The sequence below is a fragment of the Pseudophryne corroboree genome, chromosome 6 (genome assembly GCF_028390025.1).
Source record: "Pseudophryne corroboree isolate aPseCor3 chromosome 6, aPseCor3.hap2, whole genome shotgun sequence".
In the NCBI taxonomy this organism is placed as follows: Eukaryota; Metazoa; Chordata; class Amphibia; order Anura; family Myobatrachidae; genus Pseudophryne; species Pseudophryne corroboree.
The window spans coordinates 237594844-237616864 of record NC_086449.1 but is presented as its reverse complement, the minus strand read 5'-3'; the positions used below and the strand labels follow the sequence as shown (position 1 = coordinate 237616864).

At 43.2% G+C, this 22021-nt stretch overlaps 1 protein-coding gene across 1 annotated transcript in view; it reads right to left on the bottom strand.

The window, feature by feature from the left end:
* ABHD2 (abhydrolase domain containing 2, acylglycerol lipase) overlaps window positions 1-22021 on the bottom strand; it is a 133364-nt gene that overhangs the window by 3908 nt on the left and 107435 nt on the right. Inside the window, exons 6-8 of the mRNA XM_063925781.1 lie at window positions 19085-19268; window positions 3438-3530; window positions 63-170 (exon numbers count right to left, since the gene is read on the bottom strand). Of these exons, the coding sequence (XP_063781851.1) occupies window positions 63-170; window positions 3438-3530; window positions 19085-19268 (385 nt within the window). The remainder of the gene's footprint in view (window positions 1-62; window positions 171-3437; window positions 3531-19084; window positions 19269-22021) is intronic.

The following is a 22021-nucleotide window of genomic DNA, read 5'->3' as shown; positions in this document are numbered from 1 at the left end:
ACAGGATAAAGGAGAACATAATCACTTGGAAGACTTTGAAGGACATGCCTTACAATGCTTACCTCATTATAGTATCATCGATCTGCATGAGAGATGTAGCAGTGTACAATCGGCTCAGGACTGAATCCTCGAAGATTTTATTCACTTTGCTGTCTCCAAAGAGAGCTTGTCTAAGAGCAATAAATGTATGCGTTATAACACTCCAACTAAAAGCACAACTTACTGTAATGCATACATTAGGGTAAAAGAAAGAGTGAATACAAAGTAGTACTTCATTCTATAAAACCATATTTGGCAGTTTGAGACGTTCCTCCACTGCAATGCAACAGTAATTAAAATGTATTGCTACCATAATCAAACAAAAAATCTAACCTAAACTGTAATGACATTGCCCAAATAACGTAGGTGACTGTAGGGTAAAAATAAACTAGGTCATCAATGGAAGCGTCTCTTGCAATTATTATTTTAGTATATATTTTATTATAAAGCAACAACAAAGTAGTACAGTTAATGCCTACAATTATATTACACTTCTAAGGACACATTTATATTGTGTGGTATAAACTAACGCACTGATTTCATATCTGGCTTAGGTTACATACAAAGTATTGTCAGTGTTTTGCTCACATGTGGACTTCGCTCAGTGCATGGTGAACAGCTTGGACAGATATAATATAAGGTGATGGATTTCTATGGTAAAGGTAATTGTCAAGACACGCTGACATTCTTTTTTTTGCTGCCACCAACTGTAGAACAGTCAATATTTATAGTGCAGACAGAGTGCTTGTAAAAGCAAAGGTCACACAAGCTCTAAACGCGTCACCTGAGATAATGTTTCATGTTAGAAATCCACCATCACAAGTTGACATCGCAAGTTGGAGAGAAGTTGGCTAGTCTGCATGTCTGATGGAAAAGATGGTTAGATGTGTGGAGCATTGTTTTAGTTGGACAGACAAGTAGGTCATTTGGATGGTTGGAGGATAGTTGGTCAGTTCTAGTGTTTCCATCATAAAGATGTACGTCACTAGAATACCTTCAGCTTGCAGTGTGACAGGGAAACAGTGTTTCCAACAGTAAGATGTACGTTATTAGACTACATTCAGAATGCTGTGTGACAGGGAAACAGTGTTTCCAACAGTAAGATGTACGTTATTAGACTACATTCAGAATGCTGTGTGACAGGGAAACAGTGTTTCCAGCAGTAAAGGTACATACACACTTGCTGGTTTTGAGCTCAACGTAGATCACTTTTGGCGTTTTGAGCTACTTTGAGCTCAAACTCGGCCAGTGTGTATGGCCGGGAGATGAACGGTGAGCGCTGATGCTTCAGCCCCCGTGAACACCGCTGGGCACAGGGAAAATTGCTATGTTATTAGACTACATTCAGAATGCTGTGTGACAGGGAAACAGTGTTTCCAACAGAAAGTTGAATGTTACTAGAAAACTTCAGATAACTGTGACTGTCAGTAATAGGAAACATAAATAAAATTGCTAATGATATGTGGTTTATGGCATAGAAAGCACTTTCTTGACCTGTACTCTGCTTCACTTCACACTTATCCCGGCTATATTACTATAGAGAAAAAAAAGGGGGGGGGGGGATTAATTCTAAAATTGTATTTCTTGATGTCCCAGTTACTACCACAACTATTTCTGTATGTGTACTTCTAGCTACATCCAAATTAATGTAAAGCATCTTGCTACATTTGGGATTACATATTAGCTATTGGAGCTTGTTCCTGTATCTGTTTAATATGTGATGTGGATGAGATACAATGGCTCATGTCTTCCACTTGCAAACCCCTTGGTGACCTAGGGATCCCTGGTCCTTATGGTCATTGTGCCTCCCCAATTTACACTATCCCCCATGCTAAGGACAAAGCTGCAGAAACATTCTGATGCAGCGGCCTGTAGCGTGGGCTAGTGTGTGACTTTTGTTGGTATTCGGTAGGATACCACACACTTCACTAGTCTCAAACATAGGTCAGCACATCCTTAACAAATGATGACCCGAATGTAGCATAAGGTGGGGAATGACTGTACAAAGCCTTTGACACACTACTATGCATTCAACATATGAGTTAGGGTAAAAAAAATACGTTAGGTAAAAATGTAACAAAAAAGGAGAAAATATCAAAAGACTAGTCTCACAGCAATGGTTTCAATTGGTGGGTATTAACAAGGCTGATAGTCTGTAGAATACAGATTTAAAACTTATGTCTTAATATAGCAGCACTTTTATTCTTTATTTATAGAAGACAAAGAACTATTCAACTGTCTGTAAACAAATCAGTCGGACAGAAATAGATCGCACAAGTGCCGATAATGTGGCCAGACGCCACCCTACTGAGATGAAACGGCGCCTTTTCGAAATACACAGTAAGCAGAAGTAACGGGTCTGTATGAAAGGGGATTCATCCTGCTCCAACATGTGTAGTGACTAGCTCAGTGTTTCAACATTGTCAATACAGCCCACACCCCTCACCCCGAAAACCCCACTTATTAGTAGCTGTGCTCTGGTAAATTCATCTATGGACTGAACTCCACTGATGAGGTACGGATGGGTTGAAGTTATTTCCTCAGGGCATAGAATAGGTGAGAGCTGGGATCTGGCATCAGGTGATACATTATTTGCTATATTGGGGGAAGGCATATTATAACGAGCAGGAACGGTCAAGCAGAGAACCATCTTTTAGAATTATTGCTGCCACTTGCCACAAACTAAAAAGCCATTTATACTGTACATCAACAAACAAGAACTTTTGAAATTACATTTAATGGCCTGCTCTAAAGCAGGGGAAGGCACCCACAGGTTTGCTGTTAGGGTACGCTAAAACTGTGGCAGGGCATGCTGGGATGTGTAGTTCCACAGCAGTTTGAGTGCCACGGGTTGTCTATCCCTGCTTTAAAGTATGATTATGGCTTTTCAGCCATATGCAAACTTAATTTTAGCTTATTTCTTGGCTTTTCAGTCAGTTCCCCAATGCGGACCATACAATACTCTGAATAAGAAGAGCTACTTTATTTCCTTTATACTAGATCTAAGTATGCGGCGAATAAAAGCAATGCATATAGCACACCACTTGAGAGTATATAAGCCAGCAAATCGGAGAGGTGCAATCTCTCTCAAATCCTGCAACTTCTCTTTGATGTGAGGACACAGAACAACAAGCAAATACCTAAAGTGACAGAATAATCACTAAAAAAAAGGATCTTAAGTCCAGGTGCATATGATACAGACAGAGAATTTTACCTCTGGGCCAGATAGATTTATATACAGGATGGTTGGTACAGGTACTGTAACAGGCATATTCTGTGTCCTACTGGAAAGTTTAAGCGTTAAACAATCATACATGTGCATACAATTTACTAGCTCTCTGGATCTGAGCAGACATTGTGCTGTTTCACGGTTCATATATCCTTAGTAAATGAATTACCTATGAGACAGGATGATTTTCTTCATATTATCCGCCATGAGGAAGTTGTAAAACCGTCTGCATTGGTCCCACTGTAAAAAGGTTTCCTGTGCACTGCAAGAAAGCCACACATCACAAGGAATCAATGGCGTGTTACAAGGAGGAGAGCCCTGGGGGTACATAGCTCTTGGGCACTTAAAAAGCTGCAACAAAAACATTTGGTTAAGAACAATTGTGGAGCACGGACCATAGCCAATTGAGGGTTACGAAGGAAAATGCACCTGATTTATGACCGTATTTCAGAGCAATTTATATAGCTTCCAATAAATTGCTTACCAATATCTTCTGGTTCAAACAGACTTATTTTATGAACGATTCCTATGTACAACACTTATTATTATTATCCTTTATTTATATGGCGCCACAAGGGATCCGCAGCGCCCATTACACAGTACATAATCAAATGATCAAACAAGAAAACAGCACTTACAGTTCAATACAATATAGGACAGGTATAGAAAACCCGGGGTTAGGTGCCATCAACGGGAGTAAGGAAAATAAGAAGGTGTAAGTAAGAAAAGGAAAGGCACATGAGGAAAAAAAAAGTCAATGTCGTCTTATATTCTTGCCAATCTTGTGCAATCCCTGCACTGGAATCTGTAAGATAGACTATGTCATAGGGTATATAGGGGGTATGTAATTATGTGATCGGCGGTCACAATACCGACCAATACATCCTGCACGAAATCCCGCCAGTCGGCATGCCGACAAACAGGGACTATTCCCACTCGTGGTGTCCACGACATCCACAGTAATAGAACCTGTGGCGAGCATAGCAAGCCCGCAAGGGGCTTAGGTTCTGAGGAAGCCCATGATCCTGTGGACCAAGATGGTGGTGTGTGAGGTTAGTTGTGGCCAAGGGGAGGACATAGACAAACTTCAGGTGCACATGTGCTCTCACTTCTTCTTTAAAGTGCAAAACAATATTTTCTTTTGTAGGAATGGATTATTTCAATCAGATAAAAATGTACTCTCAGAGGTGTCTGATACCTTTCAGGAGAGAGAATAGACTGGTTCTCTGGGAAAACACATCTCTACAGAACCACGTGCAATAAGGACAGTCTAATGACCCATAATTCTCAGGATTATTTTTAAGTCATAAGTGAAGCCAAACTAAGCAGTAGGAAACAAAACAACTCAAGAACACTCCTTGATATAAAGGATTATAAAGGGTTCCTAAACTGGTAGGCTGTACTTTGATATGTTTTTACAGTATCATTCTGCACTTATTCAGATTTATCTGCCAACTAGTTAAATAGGTTCAGGATGATACAAAGATCATTAAGTGGACATTCATCTTAAAATGAGCCTGTGGATAAGTCAATGACTTGTAACTTGCTTTTTTTTAAATTCACAAGTTTACTAATACATATACTGTACATAATTTAATAAATAATTTAAGGAAGGTCAAAGAAAAAAATAAAACAAACCCCCAGCTTTAATAATCAAAAGTACTGAAAGACCACTAGGGGGAGTAGATGAGACACAGAGTTTACTCTAAATACAACACCCTCAGATAAGGATGAATACATTATTTTGTTTTAATCCAGCTAAAATCAACTAATGTAATTTGCCTTTTTAAATCTGCTTCTGTGTAACGTAGAGCTGTCTTCTGCTTTCAACAGGATTGTGTGTGAACACTCCAAAGAGTTTCAATGTCACAAGAACTATACTTATAAACCTTTCACAGCTACTGTAGCTTTATGACACTAAGAATGACGACAAGCACAATAGAGTGTTAAACTGGACATAAACATGCTAGTAATGCATTGTAACTGTGACTGTTTTACACCTTTAAAAAAAGATGCTTTACCCACCAGATTAATAAAAAAAAAAATAAGAATTTACTCACCGGTAATTCTATTTCTCGTAGTCCGTAGTGGATGCTGGGAACTCTGTAAGGACCATGGGGAATAGACGGGCTCCGCAGGAGACTGGGCACTCTAAAAGAAAGATTAGGTACTATCTGGTGTGCACTGGCTCCTCCCTCTATGCCCCTCCTCCAGACCTCAGTTAAGGAAACTGTGCCCGGAAGAGCTGACACAACAAGGAAAGGATTTGGAATCCAGGGTAAGACTCATACCAGCCACACCAATCACACTGTACAACTTGTGATAACCATACCCAGTTAACAGTACGAATAACAACTAAGCCTCAGTAACAGATGGCTCATAACAATAAAGTTAAGCAATAACTATATACATGTATTGCAGAGAGTCCGCACTTGGGACGGGCGCCCAGCATCCACTACGGACTACGAAAAATAGAATTACCGGTGAGTAAATTCTTATTTTCTCTGACGTCCTAGTGGATGCTGGGAACTCCGTAAGGACCATGGGGATTATACCAAAGCTCCCAAACGGGCGGGAGAGTGCGGATGACTCTGCAGCACCGAATGAGCAAAGGCAAGGTCCTCCTCAGCCAGGGTATCAAACTTGTAAATGTGTTTGAACCCGACCAAGTAGCAGCTCGGCAAAGCTGTAAAGCAGAGACCCCTCGGGCAGCCGCCCAAGAAGAGCCCACCTTCCTTGTGGAATGGGCTTTTACCGATTTAGGATGCGGCAACCCTGCCGCAGAATGAGCTTGCTGAATCGTGTTACAGATCCAGCGTGCAATAGTTTGCTTTGAAGCAGGAGCACCCAGCTTGTTGGGTGCATGCAGGATAAACAGCGAGTCAGTTTTCCTGACTCCAGCCGTCCTGGCTACATAGATTTTCAAAGCCCTGACTACATCCAGTAACTTGGAGTCCTCCAAGTCCCAAGTAGCCGCAGGCACCACAATAGGTTGGTTCAAATGAAACGCTGATACCACCTTAGGGAGAAATTGGGGACGAGTCCTCAATTCTGCCCTGTCCATATGGAAAATCAGATAAGGGCTTTTACATGACAAAGCCGCCAATTCTGACACACGCCTAGCCGAAGCTAAGACCAATAGCATGACCACTTTCCACGTGAGATATTTTAGCTCCACGGTCTTAAGTGGCTCAAACCAGTGGGATTTCAGGAAATCCAACACAACGTTAAGATCCCAAGGTGCCACTGGAGGCACAAACGGGGGCTGAATATGCAGCACTCGCTTAACAAACGTCTGAACTTCAGGCAGTGAAGCCAGTTCTTTTTGAAAGAAAATAGATAGGGCCGAAATCTGGACCTTTATGGACCCCAATTTTAGGCCCATAGTCACTCCCGACTGTAGGAAGTGCAGAAATCGCCCCAGCTGGAATTCCTCTGTTGGGGCCTTCCTGGCCTCACACCAAGCAACATATTTCCGCCATATGCGGTGATAATGATTTGCTGTCACATCCTTCCTAGCTTTTATCAGCGTAGGAATCACTTCATCTGGAATGCCCTTTTCCGTTAGGATCCGGCGTTCAACCGCCATGCCGTCAAACGCAGCCGCGGTAAGTCTTGGAACAGACAGGGCCCCTGCTGTAACAGGTCCTGTCTGAGAGGCAGAGGCCATGGGTCCTCTGAGATCATTTCTTGTAGTTCTGGGTACCAAGTTCTTCTTGGCCAATCCGGAACGATGAGTATAGTTCTTACTCCTCTCTTTCTTACTATCCTCAGTACCTTGGGTATGAGAGGAAGAGGAGGGAACACATAAACCGACTGGTACACCCACAGTGTCACTAGTGCGTCCACAGCTATCGCCTGAGGGTCCCGTGACCTGGCGCAATATTTTTTTTAGCTTTTTGTTGAGGCGGGACGCCATCATGTCCACCTGTGGCCGTTCCCAACGGTTTACAATCTGCGTGAAGACTTCTGGATGAAGTCCCCACTCTCTCGAGTGGAGGTCGTGCCTGCTGAGGAAATCTGCTTCCCAGTTGTCCACTCCCGGAATGAACACTGCTGACAGTGCTAACACGTGATTCTCCGCCCATCGAAGAATCCTTGTGGATTCTGCCATCGCCATCCTGCTTCTTGTGCCGCCCTGGCGGTTTACATGGGCGACCGCCGTGATGTTGTCTGATTGAATCAGCACTGGTTGGTTTTGAAGCAGGGGCTCTGCCTTACTCAGGGCGTTGTAAATGGCCCTTAGTTCCAGTATATTTATGTGTAGTGAAGTCTCCTGACTTCACACTGTCCTTGGAAGTTCCTTCCCTGAGTGACTGCCCCCCATCCTCGGAGGCTTGCATCCGTGGTCACCAGGACCCAGTCCTGTATGCCGAATCTGCGGCCCTCGAGAAGATGAGCACTCTGCAGCCACCACAGCAGAGACACCCTGGCCCTTGGGGACAGGGTGATCAACCGATGCATCTGAAGATGCGATCCGGACCATTTGTCTAACAGATCCCACTGAAAGATCCTTGCATGGAACCTGCCGAAGGGAATTGCTTCGTAAGAAGCCACCATCTTTCTCAAGACTAGCGTGCAGTGATGCACCGACACCTGTTTTGGTTTCAGGAGGTCCCTGACCAGAGAGGACAATTCCTGGGCCTTCTCCACCGGGAGAAACACCTTCTTCTGTTCTGTGTCCAGAATCATGCCCAGGAAAAGCAGACGCGTCGCAGGAATCAGCTGCGACTTTGGGATATTCAGAATCCAGCCGTGTTGTTGCAACACTTCCCGAGAGAGTGCTACGCTGACTAACAACTGCTCTATGGACCTCGCCTTTATAAGGAGATCGTCCAAGTACGGGATAATTATAACTCCCTTCTTCCGAAGGAGTATCATCATTTCGGCCATTACCTTGGTAAATACTCTCGGTGCCGTGGACAGACCAAACGGCAACGTCTGGAATTGGTAATGACAATCCTGTACCACAAATCTGAGGTACTCCTGGTGAGGTGGGTAAATGGGAACAACACACAAACTGCAACCAGGCGCTTAATTGAATTTAATTAATATATCATCAATTAATTATTCTCAAGCTGCAATACAGAGCTACTGACTTGGGGTCTTCAAGTCAGAATAATTAGCACAGGTGGTCCCTGTGCTGATTCCCAAAGCTGCTTTACCAATTAGCTCTCTGCGCTATTTATTATGGTATGGCTGATGTTCAAATGATCAAACTACAAATTTTACTATATTTCATATGTTTTAATACACATAAAAATTAGACCGGTCTAAAATATCATAAACAATGTAAAACAATAATAATCCGTATTATCAAAAATACTATAGACTTAACACAAGGAGGTGGAGCCAAGCTACTATATGCCCAGTTCTCGTAATGGACAAATAGTTTTGACTATACTTCAGTCCGCATATTAAACTTATTAAAATGCACATTCATTTATTTCTGTAACCCATGTAGGGATATGAGTTCCTTAAGTGCTTTTTAAAGATGAACAATGTTCCATATTCAACTGCTCGTCAGCAAAGACAGAAATAAAGCATGAAAATGCGCTCCTGGACGGAGCCTTACGTGTAATAACCGTCCGTGCTGTGTATCGCAAATTGAAGCCCCCAAAGGTCTGTGTCGCGGTCCCGGTTTCAGGGGATCAAGCGTCTGCAATGACGCCCGCTGATGACGAGGGTATCCAGCCACAGGGATCAACGAGACCGCACCGTTTTGGTGCTGCTTGCAAGCACCCAGGTCCCGGTCTCTCTCCTCTCAATTGCTGACGGGCTATTGTTGGTGGCGATGAACAGCAATATTGGTAGGTTCAAGAAGAATATATGGGTCCAAAATCCACACTTCTGACGCGTTTCGCTCCTTTTACAGAAGCTTTATCCAAGAATAATCTCCAGAGAATCCAGGACCCTTTTTAAAGAACAACTCTCCAACTCCATTGGTGCAGATAATGATGAATAATTATCACCTGTTGTCACACCTGCTCAACTACACCTCCTGCTCCAACCTCCTTATAATTACTTATGTTAGGTAGAAACTGTTTAGATTTCTTTTATTCCTAAATGAATTCTAATGTATAATCATAAACATATTATTATCAAATCCATCCATATTTAAAAAACAAATAAAAAACAGAAAAAGACATATGTATAAATAAATAAATAAAACCCTATTGTCCGCTTGTCCATAAAATTCTCCTCTTTCAACTCTAATATATCCACAACTATTTACCAGATTATATTCATAATCTTTATCCCTAAGAGTAAAACCATACCCAATATACTAACAACATTATGAAATATAAATTTAAAACATTTTGGTTTGCTTAAATATACCACTATAATATCACCCCTTCATGTGATTCGAACACCTAGTTTCACCCATCCTAATCCTTTTCTCTACCGTTCCTCCACCACTGGGTTCATATCAAACATAGAAACATGTTCTTTACTAATTTATCCATTTAACGAAATATATACATATGTGTACTGAACTCAGTAATCAAACCGACACTTATCCAGATTATCCTATTTGCCCTCTACCATTGTGTTTACACATATAAACTAAACTAATAATATATATAAATAATAAAAATAAAAATGTTATTGCAAAATGTTTTATCATATTATCAATATTGAATATTCTCCTCTTGTGATTCATACACCACCCTTCCTTCCTCCCAACCCATATCACTGTTGTTACTCCATCTCTGGATCTATACCCAATACCCAAAAACCACATCCCCCAACTGCCCTATTATTTAATCCCCTCCCCAACACATAACTAATTGAGATTAACATACACTCCTATTGACTAAGTTAAGTGTTTATACCCGAAACACCCAAAACCAATGATGCTTGGCATAGCCAAAAAACAGCTGTACCAACATCTTCTCCTTTTTTACAAACCAGGGGGTCAGTCCACTGATTTTCCAAAACAGACTCCTAAGCGAAAGATTCAAATTCAATACTTTCGTTGAATCCCTGAGGTGACAGCGTTTTTAAACGAAACATCCATAATGCCTCTTTTTTACATAGACTCCGAAATCGATCCCCCCCTCTTGTAGTCCCCTTCACATGATGGACCCCTATACAACTCAGCCCTTTTGGATTTGATTGATGTACCATAAGAAAATGGTGGGAGACGCTATGCTTGACGAATCCTTTGAGAATGTTCAATCGATGCTCCCTAAACCGGGCTTTTAATGACCGGGTGGTCCTACCCACGTACTGCAGGCCACAAGGGCACTGCAGCACGTAGACACAATAAACCGTGTCACAATTGATAAACTCACGTATAGTGAATTTCTCTTTTGTGACATATGATTCAATTTCTGTGGATTTATTAGCCATGAAACCACACGTTATACATTTTCCTTTTCCACACCTATAACACCCCACAATCGGATTTCCTAGCCAAGATGAGCTGCTTGATTGAGAGGTCTCCTTGGGTGGTTTCTTTAACATACTGGGGGCTAACAAGGTTTTAAGATTCCTATTCTTTTTAAAGATAATCTGAGGTTCCGCCAGAATAGCAGTCTGTAATATGTTATCCTGTTGTAATATCCTAAAATTTTCTTTCACCACTCTTTTGATTTCTAAGGACTGATTATTATATTTGGTTATGAACCTCATACGTGTTGGAGTTTCCGTATTATTTATCCCACATACATTGACCTTTTTCTTTGTGGTCAATAGAGTATTCCTATCACATTTTTCTATTCTATCTTGCGCTGCAGATACTAAATCTTTAGGGTAGCCTCTGGCGACAAAATCACAAGTCATTCCTTTAGCTTGTTCTCTATAATCTTTTAAATTAGAACAGTTCCTACGCAACCTGCCAAATTGACTGTGGGGCACATTGCGTAGCCATGGTTTATAATGATTGCTGGAGAAATGTAGGAAGTTATTAGTATCAACTTCCTTTTTATAGTTTTTTGTACATATAACCCCTTCATCAGAGAAGATAGTCAGATCCAAATAATTAATACACACCTTACTATATACATTTGGAGTGGACCATTCGGCGTGAATCTGGTATTCTATGGCCGTTATATAGATGATTTATTGTTCATTTGGGATGGGGATTCGCAATCAGCACTTGAGTTTGTCACTTATTTGAATAAAAACAATTTTAATTTAAAATTCACTCACACTTATAGTAAGGTGTGTATTAATTATTTGGATCTGACTATCTTCTCTGATGAAGGGGTTATAGGTACAAAAAACTATAAAAAGGAAGTTGATACTAATAACTTCCTACATTTCTCCAGCAATCATTATAAACCATGGCTACGCAATGTGCCCCACAGTCAATTTGGCAGGTTGCGTAGGAACTGTTCTAATTTAAAAGATTATAGAGAACAAACTAAAGGAATGACTTGTGATTTTGTCGCCAGAGGCTACCCTAAAGATTTAGTATCTGCAGCGCAAGATAGAATAGAAAAATGTGATAGGAATACTCTATTGACCACAAAGAAAAAGGTCAATGTATGTGGGATAAATAATACGGAAACTCCAACACGTAAGAGGTTCATAACCAAATATAATAATCAGTCCTTAGAAATCAAAAGAGTGGTGAAAGAAAATTTTAGGATATTACAACAGGATAACATATTACAGACTGCTATTCTGGCGGAACCTCAGATTATCTTTAAAAAGAATAGGAATCTTAAAACCTTGTTAGCCCCCAGTATGTTAAAGAAACCACCCAAGGAGACCTCTCAATCAAGCAGCTCATCTTGGCTAGGAAATCCGATTGTGGGGTGTTATAGGTGTGGAAAAGGAAAATGTATAACGTGTGGTTTCATGGCTAATAAATCCACAGAAATTGAATCATATGTCACAAAAGAGAAATTCACTATACGTGAGTTTATCAATTGTGACACGGTTTATTGTGTCTACGTGCTGCAGTGCCCTTGTGGCCTGCAGTACGTGGGTAGGACCACCCGGTCATTAAAAGCCCGGTTTAGGGAGCATCGATTGAACATTCTCAAAGGATTCGTCAAGCATAGCGTCTCCCACCATTTTCTTATGGTACATCAATCAAATCCAAAAGGGCTGAGTTGTATAGGGGTCCATCATGTGAAGGGGACTACAAGAGGGGGGGATCGATTTCGGAGTCTATGTAAAAAAGAGGCATTATGGATGTTTCGTTTAAAAACGCTGTCACCTCAGGGATTCAACGAAAGTATTGAATTTGAATCTTTCGCTTAGGAGTCTGTTTTGGAAAATCAGTGGACTGACCCCCTGGTTTGTAAAAAAGGAGAAGATGTTGGTACAGCTGTTTTTTGGCTATGCCAAGCATCATTGGTTTTGGGTGTTTCGGGTATAAACACTTAACTTAGTCAATAGGAGTGTATGTCAATCTCAATTAGTTATGTGTTGGGGAGGGGATTAAATAATAGGGCAGTTGGGGGATGTGGTTTTTGGGTATTGGGTATAGATCCAGAGATGGAGTAACAACAGTGATACGGGTTGGGAGGAAGGAAGGGTGGTGTATGAATCACAAGAGGAGAATATTCAATATTGATAATATGATAAAACATTTTGCAATAACATTTTTATTATTTATATATATTATTAGTTTAGTTTATATGTGTAAACACAATGGTAGAGGGCAAATAGGATAATCTGGATAAGTGTCGGTTTGATTACTGAGTTCAGTACACATATGTATATATTTCGTTAAATGGATAAATTAGTAAAGAACATGTTTCTATGTTTGATATGAATCCAGTGGTGGAGGAACGGTAGAGAAAAGGATTAGGATGGGTGAAACTAGGTGTTCGAATCACATGAAGGGGTGATATTATAGTGGTATATTTAAGCAAACCAAAATGTTTTAAATTTATATTTCATAATGTTGTTAGTATATTGGGTATGGTTTTACTCTTAGGGATAAAGATTATGAATATAATCTGGTAAATAGTTGTGGATATATTAGAGTTGAAAGAGGAGAATTTTATGGACAAGCGGACAATAGGGTTTTATTTATTTATTTATACATATATGTCTTTTTCTGTTTTTTATTTGTTTTTTAAATATGGATGGATTTGATAATAATATGTTTATGATTATACATTAGAATTCATTTAGGAATAAAAGAAATCTAAACAGTTTCTACCTAACATAAGTAATTATAAGGAGGTTTGAGCAGGAGGTGTAGTTGAGCAGGTGTGACAACAGGTGATAATTATTCATCATTATCTGCACCAATGGAGTTGGAGAGTTGTTCTTTAAAAAGGGTCCTGGATTCTCTGGAGATTATTCTTGGATAAAGCTTCTGTAAAAGGAGCGAAACGCGTCAGAAGTGTGGATTTTGGACCCATATATTCTTCTTGAACCTACCAATATTGCTGTTCATCGCCACCAACAATAGCCCGTCAGCAATTGAGAGGAGAGAGACCGGGACCTGGGTGCTTGCAAGCAGCACCAAAACGGTGCGGTCTCGTTGATCCCTGTGGCTGGATACCCTCGTCATCAGCGGGCGTCATTGCAGACGCTTGATCCCCTGAAACCGGGACCGCGACACAGACCTTTGGGGGCTTCAATTTGCGATACACAGCACGGACGGTTATTACACGTAAGGCTCCGTCCAGGAGCGCATTTTCATGCTTTATTTCTGTCTTTGCTGACGAGCAGTTGAATATGGAACATTGTTCATCTTTAAAAAGCACTTAAGGAACTCATATCCCTACATGGGTTACAGAAATAAATGAATGTGCATTTTAATAAGTTTAATATGCGGACTGAAGTATAGTCAAAACTATTTGTCCATTACGAGAACTGGGCATATAGTAGCTTGGCTCCACCTCCTTGTGTTAAGTCTATAGTATTTTTGATAATACTGATTATTATTGTTTTACATTGTTTATGATATTTTAGACCGGTCTAATTTTTATGTGTATTAAAACATATGAAATATAGTAAAATTTGTAGTTTGATCATTTGAACATCAGCCATACCATAATAAATAGCGCAGAGAGCTAATTGGTAAAGCAGCTTTGGGTAAATGGGAACATGCAAGTAAGCATCCTTGATGTCCAGCGACACCATAAAATCCCTCTCTTCCAGGCTTGCAATAACCGCCCTGAGTGATTCCATTTTGAACTTGAACTTCCTTATATCAGTGTTCAAGGATTTTAAATTTAGAATGGGTCTCACCGAACCGTCTGGTTTCGGTACCACAAACATTGTGGAATAGTAACCCCGTCCCTGTTGAAGGAGGGGAACCTTGATTATCACCTGCTGAAGGTACAGCTTGTGAATTGCCGCCAGCACTACCTCCCTTTCCCTGGGAGCAACTGGCAAGGCTGATTTGAGGTAACGGCGAGGGGGAGTCGCCTCGAACTCCAGCTTGTATCCCTGAGATACAATTTGTACAGCCCAGAGATCCACTTGTGAGTGAACCCACTGGTTGCTGAAGTTCCGGAGACGCGCCCCCACCGCACCCGGCTCCGCCCGTGGAGCCCCAGCGTCATGCGGTGGACTTAGAGGAAGTGGGGGAGGATTTTTGTTCCTGGGAACTGGCTGCCTGGTGCAGCTTCTTTCCTCTACCCCTGCCTCTGGGCAGAAAGGATGCGCCTCTGATCCGCTTGCCTTTCTGAGGCCGAAAGGACTGTACATGATAATACGGTGCTTTCTTAGGCTGTGAGGGAACCTGAGGTAAAAAAAGTTGACTTCCCGGCTGTTGCCATGGATACGAGATTCGAGAGACCATCCCCAAACAATCCTCACCCTTATAAGGCAAAACCTCCATGTGTCTTTTAGAATCAGCGTCACCTGTCCACTGCCGAGTCCATAATACTCTCGTGGCAGAAATGGACATTGCATTAATTCTATATGCCAGCAGGCAAATGTCCCTCTGTGCATCCCGCATATATAAGACGACGTCTTTTATATGTTCTATGGTTAGCAAAATAGTATCCCTGTCGAGGGAATCAATGTTGTCTGACAGGGAATCAGACCATGCGGGCAACAGCACTACACATCCATGCTGAAGCAATAGCAGGTATCAGTATAGTACCTGAGTGTGTATACACAGACTTCAGGATAGCTTTCTGCTTTCTATCCGCAGGCTCCTTTAGGGCGGCCGTATCCTGAGACGGCAGTGCCACCTTTTTTGATAAGCGTGTGAGCGCCTTGTCCACCCTAGGGGATGTTTCTCAACGTAACCTGTCCGTAGGCGGGAAAGGGTACGCCATCAGTAACCTCTTAGAAATCACTAGTTTCTTATCGGGGGAACTCCACGCTTCCTCACACAATTCATTTAATTCATCAGATGGGGGAAAAGTCACTGGCTGCTTTTTCTCCCCAAACATAATACCCTTCTTGGTAGTAACCGGGTTAACATCAGAAATGTGCAATACATTTTTCATTGCAGTAATCATGCATCGGATGGCTTTTGTAGACTGTGCATTTGTCTCATCCTCATCTACACTGGAGTCAGACTCCGTGTCGACATCTGTGTCTACCATCTGAGCTAGCGGGCGTTTATGAGCCCCTGATGGCCTCAGACGCCTGGGCAGGCGCGGGCTGAGATCCCGGCTGTCCCAAGGCTGCTGCGTCATCGAACCTTTTATGTAAGGAGTTGACACTGTCGGTTAAGACCTTCCACATATCCATCCAATCAGGTGTCGGCCCCGTCGGCGGCGACACCACACTTATCTGCCCTTGCTCCGCCTCCACGTAACCCTCCTCATCAAACATGTCGACACAGCCGTACCGACACACCGCACACACACACAGGGAATGCTCTGAATGAGGACAGGACCCCACAAAGTCCTTTGGGGAGACAGAGAGAGAGTATGCCAGCACACACCACAGCGCTATATAACACAGGGATTTACACTGTAATGAGTGATTTTTCCCAATAGCTGCTTATCATCTTATTTGCGCCTAAATTTATGTGCCCCCCCCTCTCTTTTTTACCCTTCTTGTACAGGATACTGCAGGGGAGAGCCTGGGGAGCGTCCTTCCAGCGGAGCTGTGAAGAAGGCCCCGCCCCCTCAGCGGCGGGCTTCTCCCGCGTTTTGTATAGCTTAATGGCGGTTTTTTTTACACATATACAGTTTTTCAGACTGTATTATGTGTGTTTTGTGCCAAAAGGAATTCTTATTGCTGCCCAGGGCGCCCCCCCCCCCAGCGCCCTGCACCCTACAGTGACCGGAGTGTGTGGTGTGCAGTGGGAGCAATGGCGCACAGCTGCAGTGCTGTGTGCTACCTTAATGAAGACCGGAGTCTTCTGCTGCCGATTTCATCTCCTTCTCTTCTGTCTTCTGGCTCTGCAAGGGGGACGGCGGCGCGGCTCCGGGAACGGACGATCGAGGTCAGGCCCTGTGTTCGAACCCTCTGGAGCTAATGGTGTCCAGTAGCCTAAGAAGCACAAGCTCGCTGCACGCAGGTAGATTTGCTTCAGTCCCTCGTAGCAGTGAGTCTGTTGCCAGCAGATCTTACTGAAAATAAAAAACCTAACATACTTTATTTCTAGCAAGCTCAGGAGAGCCCACTAGGAGCACCCAGCTCTGGCCGGGCACAGATTCTAACTGAGGTCTGGAGGAGGGGCATAGAGGGAGGAGCCAGTGCACACCAGATAGTACCTAATCTTTCTTTTAGAGTGCCCAGTCTCCTGCGGAGCCCGTCTATTCCCCATGGTCCTTACGGAGTTCCCAGCATCCACTAGGACGTCAGAGAAATTGAGATTTACTAGAATAAGGCAGACTTCCTCTATTTCAAACTTGTCTTATCGACCTTCAGTGCTGCCTTTTCCTTCCCCAGACAGTCATACTTCAAGCACCTCATCCCAGTCTTCCGACACCTCTTTGCCACTCTCAACTCACTCCTCTGCCCACCTCACTGTCTGCTCTTGACTTTGCCACTTACTTCACATCCCAAATTGACTCCATATGTCAGGATATCACATCACACCAGACCATCAGCAACCAGCCACCTCCAATCCCTTACACCCCCCCGCCCCCCTATACCTCTCACAAACTCTGGCATCCTTCTCCCCTGTATCTGGTGAGGAAGTCATTACCCTCATCTGTTCCCCCCTCCCCTCTCCTCTTGACCCTATTCCCTTCTGCCTCCTCCGCTACCGCTCTCCTTCTGCCTGTTCCCATTTTTTCCCCTCACACTCACTGCTTGACCTATTCCAGTCTGGCTTTCGTTCTCTCCACTCCACTGAAACTGCCCTCACAAAAGTCTGCAATGACCTCCATGCTGCCAAATCTAAGGGCCACTATTCTGCTTATTCTTCTTGACCTCTATGCTGCTTTTGACACTGTGGACCACCCTCTCCTTCTGCAAATCCTTCACTTCATTGGTCTGCATGATACTGCCCTCTCTTGGCTGTCTTCCTACCTCTCCGACAGTTCCTTCTCTGTCTCCTCTCATGACTCCACCTCCCCTCCCACCTTCCACTACCTGTAGGCGTTCCACAAGGTTCTGTTCTTGGTCCTCTCCTTTTCTCTCTCTATACGTCCTCTTTAGGAGAACTCATTAGTTCTTTTGACTTCCAATATCATCTCTTTGCTGAAGATAATCAAATCTACCTTTCCTCCCCAGACCTCTCCCTCACTCTTATCTCTAACTGTCTCTCTGCTATTTCTTCTTAGATGTCCAGGCGCTTTCTTAAACTTAACATGTCTAAGACTGATCTGATCATCTTCCTACTCTCCCGCACAACCTCACCTCCCATAATTTAATTATCTTTTAATGGCACAACTATCTCCTCTAGCCCCAAAGTGCGCTGTCTTGGAGTAATCCTCGACTCCTCCCTCTCCTTCAAACCACTCATTCAGCACCTCCCGCAAACCTGCCGTTTTCACCTAAAAAAATACTTCCAGGATAAGACCCTCTCTCACCTAGGATGCTACCAAGACCCTTATTCACTCACTGGTCATCTCCAGACTAAACTACTGTAATCTCCTTCTGACTGGCATCCCTGACAAATGCCTCTCTCTACTCCAATCTATCCTCAATGATGCAGCCCGGCTCATCTTCCTCACCAAACGCACTGCGTCCACCTCCCCTCTCCTACAAACTCTTTACTGGCTTCCCTTTCAGAATCCAATTCAAGCTTCTCACACTCGCCTATAAAGCCCTCACCCACTCCTCTCCAGTTACATCTCTGACCTTATCTCCCTTTACACTTCCACCTGTACTCTTCGCTCTGCTAATGCTCGCCAACTCTCCTGCCTACTGATTACTTCCTCCCACTCCTACCTTCAAGATTTTTCACGTGCTGCTCCTTTTCTCTGGAATTCCCTACCTCTGCCCCTCAGACTCTCCACCTCTACAAAACTTCAAATGGGCTCTCAAGACCCACTTCTTCACCAAACCCAGTCAAATCTCATCCTAACCCCCTGCTCCATGCTCACTGTTGACCACATCTGTGTCACCCCTGTCTGTCTGCCCCTCCCCTTTAGAATGTAAGCGCTCATGAGTAGGGCCCGCCTTCCTCATGTGCTTATCCTTTTCTTAGTGTAATAGTTTTCGACTGCACAAAATTCCACGGTTTTCTGCCACCCTGATACTTATTTCAGTGTCATCTGCTGCTGTAGTTATGTTTATTTACCCTGTACTTGTCCTATATTGTCATCAACTGTAAGTCAATGTTTTCCTGTTTTGATTATTTGTTTATGTACTCTGTAATTGGGTGCTGCGGAACCCTTGTGGTGCCATATAAATAAAGGATAATAATAATAATAATAATAATAATATTATTATTATTATTATAAAGGAAGAGGAGAACCCTTCAAGAAATACCCAATTTGAAGATATTGCTTACAAAAATGAAATATCACTTACCGGGAAGCACTGTACCCCTGACAGATGCTGGCACAGCACAGGACTCTTTCCTGATTGGCAGCAGCCTCTCCAAGGAATTTACACACAATGTTCCCTCCAAGGCTGAACCCCACAACGATCAGTCTGGTCTGAGGAAATGTCTTCTTGATGTAGTTCACCATAGCTGTAAATTCCCAAGTGCAGCCTGAGATACGACAGGATAAAACTAATTTAAAATCAAGCAGCCTATAACATGTTATTCAAGAGAGTTTGTTTATTGGCATGTAAACACCTTGTTTCATTTTTAACACATGGAATATAAAACAATCACTTGTTCCTTTTACATGCAAGTTAACCATGTCCAAAATCTATATGTTCCAACAAATACATGCACCGTCTATCGAAGTATGATCGTGACAGCTACAATTCTGACAGCTGATTGTGTCATCTGAAAGTCTGAACAAAAAGGAGAAAAAAAAATACACATAGGGGTATATGCCATTGCGGTCGAATTCCGGCCGGAATTCGACCAATTTTGGATTCGACACAATTTGACAGTCGAAACCCTCCCGCCGGGACCCGAATTCGGCATATTCAATAAATAACGGATTAGACAGTCCCGCTGACGAAAAACGGACCAATTGACGAATAGTGGGCGGCCTGGATTCGACTTCATGGACGGCACAAAAGTGTTTAAAAAAATCCTGAAAAAAATGCGTGGGGTGCCCCCTCCTAAGCATAACCAGCCTTGGGCTCTTTGAGACGGTCCTGGTTGAAAAAATCCGGGGGGAAAAAATTACAGGGGTTCCCCCGTATTTTAACAACCAGCACCGGGCTCTGCGTCCGGTCCTGGTGCCAAAAATACGGGGGACAAAAGACGTAGGGGTCCCCCGTATTTTTCACACCAGCACCGGGCTCCACTAGCCAGAGAGATAATGCCACAGCCGGGGGACACTTTTATATTGGTCCCTGCGGCCGTGGCATTAAATCCCCAACTAGTCACCTCTGGCCGGGGTACCCTGGAGGAGTGGGGACCCCTTAAATCAAGAGGTCCCCCCTCAAGCCACCCAAGGGCTAGGGGTGAAGCCCGAGGCTGTCCCCCCCATCCAAGGGCGGCAGATGGGGGGGCTGATAGCCAGAGTGTAAAATGAAAGAATATTGTTTTTTGTAGCAGAACTACAAGTACCAGCAAGCCTCCCCGCAAGCTGGTACTTGGAGAACCACAAGCACCAGCATGCAGGGGGGGGGGGGGGAATTGGCCCGCTGGTGCCTGTAGTTCTACTACAAAAAAATACCAAAATAAAAACAATACACACACACCGTGACAGTATAACTTTATTACATACATGCACACCAACATACATACATACTTACCTATGTTGACACGAAGAGTCGGTCCCCTTCTCCACGTAGAATCCACGGGGTACCTGTACATAAAATGATACTCACAACAATCCACTGTAGATCGTTCCTCTTCTTTGTGTGTAATCCACCACAAGCGTGACCCCACATAACCTCGCGGTATTTTTACAACCAGGACTGGCTCAAAGAGCCAGAGGCTGGTTACGCTTAGGAGAGGGCACCCGACGCATTTTTTTCAGGATTTTTAACCATTTCACACCCCTTCCAACTTTTAAAAAAACGATTAAATAATACTTGTGGCTCCTAAATAGACAAACCAAGTAGATAATCCCTTCAAATATAAATTGATATGCTATTAAGCAATAAAAAAAAAAGCACCAAAAAATACATGTTTGGAGCAGTCATTTTGGGCAATAAATTCCACAGGTTATATATTCTCCCCTTCCTCCCATGAAAAGTACCAAGTGAGGCAGCCATGTTGGGCACACTACGTTGGATTACCCTGGGTGGGATAGGTCACGCCTAGAAGCGACTACACAAAATGGGTGGTGGCAGTAGCCTAAAGCTAGCAGTAGGGTCCTAGCATAGGAGGTGATTCAGTAAGGATCTCTGATGCGATCCTTACTGCATTTACCCTGATGGTCGGGTCCCTTTAATCTCAGCGCAGGAATGCGAACGCCTCTGTCTGATTGACAGGTAGAGGCATTCGCGGGGAGGGGTGGAGGCAGCTGGCATTTGGGAAAATGGGGGCATGTCATCCCCCTTCTCAGAGAGTGGTGAGGATAAGGACTGCGCCACGAGACGCAATTTCCGTGGCTTGTGAAGCCACCCTGCAAAGGCAAGGCTGAAAAAGCTGAAAATCACTCAGCCTACCATCGCAGATGAACATCCTGATCGATGGTCACAATGGTCATCTCAGAAGCAATTGCATCGCAAATGCAGGGAGGAGGTGGTATGCACCTCCTCCTGCACTTGCACTGCTAAGGATTGCAATTGCAAACAGCTTTGCAATTGCAATCCTTAGTGAATTAGGCCCATAATCAACAGGCCCATGTATTTTTCATCCCATCCACGAGCGTACCAGGTGAGGCAGCCATGTTGGGTGCACTACGAAGGTTACGCTGTGTGAGATGAGCCATACCCTAGGTATATATGGAAACAATTGACATGTGTAGCATGGAATACCCTGTATGTAGTACATCCTGTCTATGCAGCACACTGTGCAGGTTGCTGCTGGCAGAGTGTAAAACTAGTACAGAAGTAAAGCAAAGGACAGTTGCAGGGAGAAGTTGTGAGAAAATGAGTCGGACAATACAAAATTTGTATAGTCCAAGTTATCACAGTGGGAACTGATGTGGGGATTAAGTGGGTGAAACCTATTCGCCCATGTGGGCAAAATAGCAACAGGTAGGAGAGGTACTGTTGTTTTCAAAGCTGAAAAACCTAACATTGCCTTACCCGTCAGTCGGGAGGGACTGGGGTCCCTGACCTGACCTCTTATTCTCCATCTGTTTTCTTTTGCTATTTAGAAAAGTTAGAAAAGAGTTCTTACACTGACTGGGACCTGGATTGTGTATTGTATGCACAATGCAACAT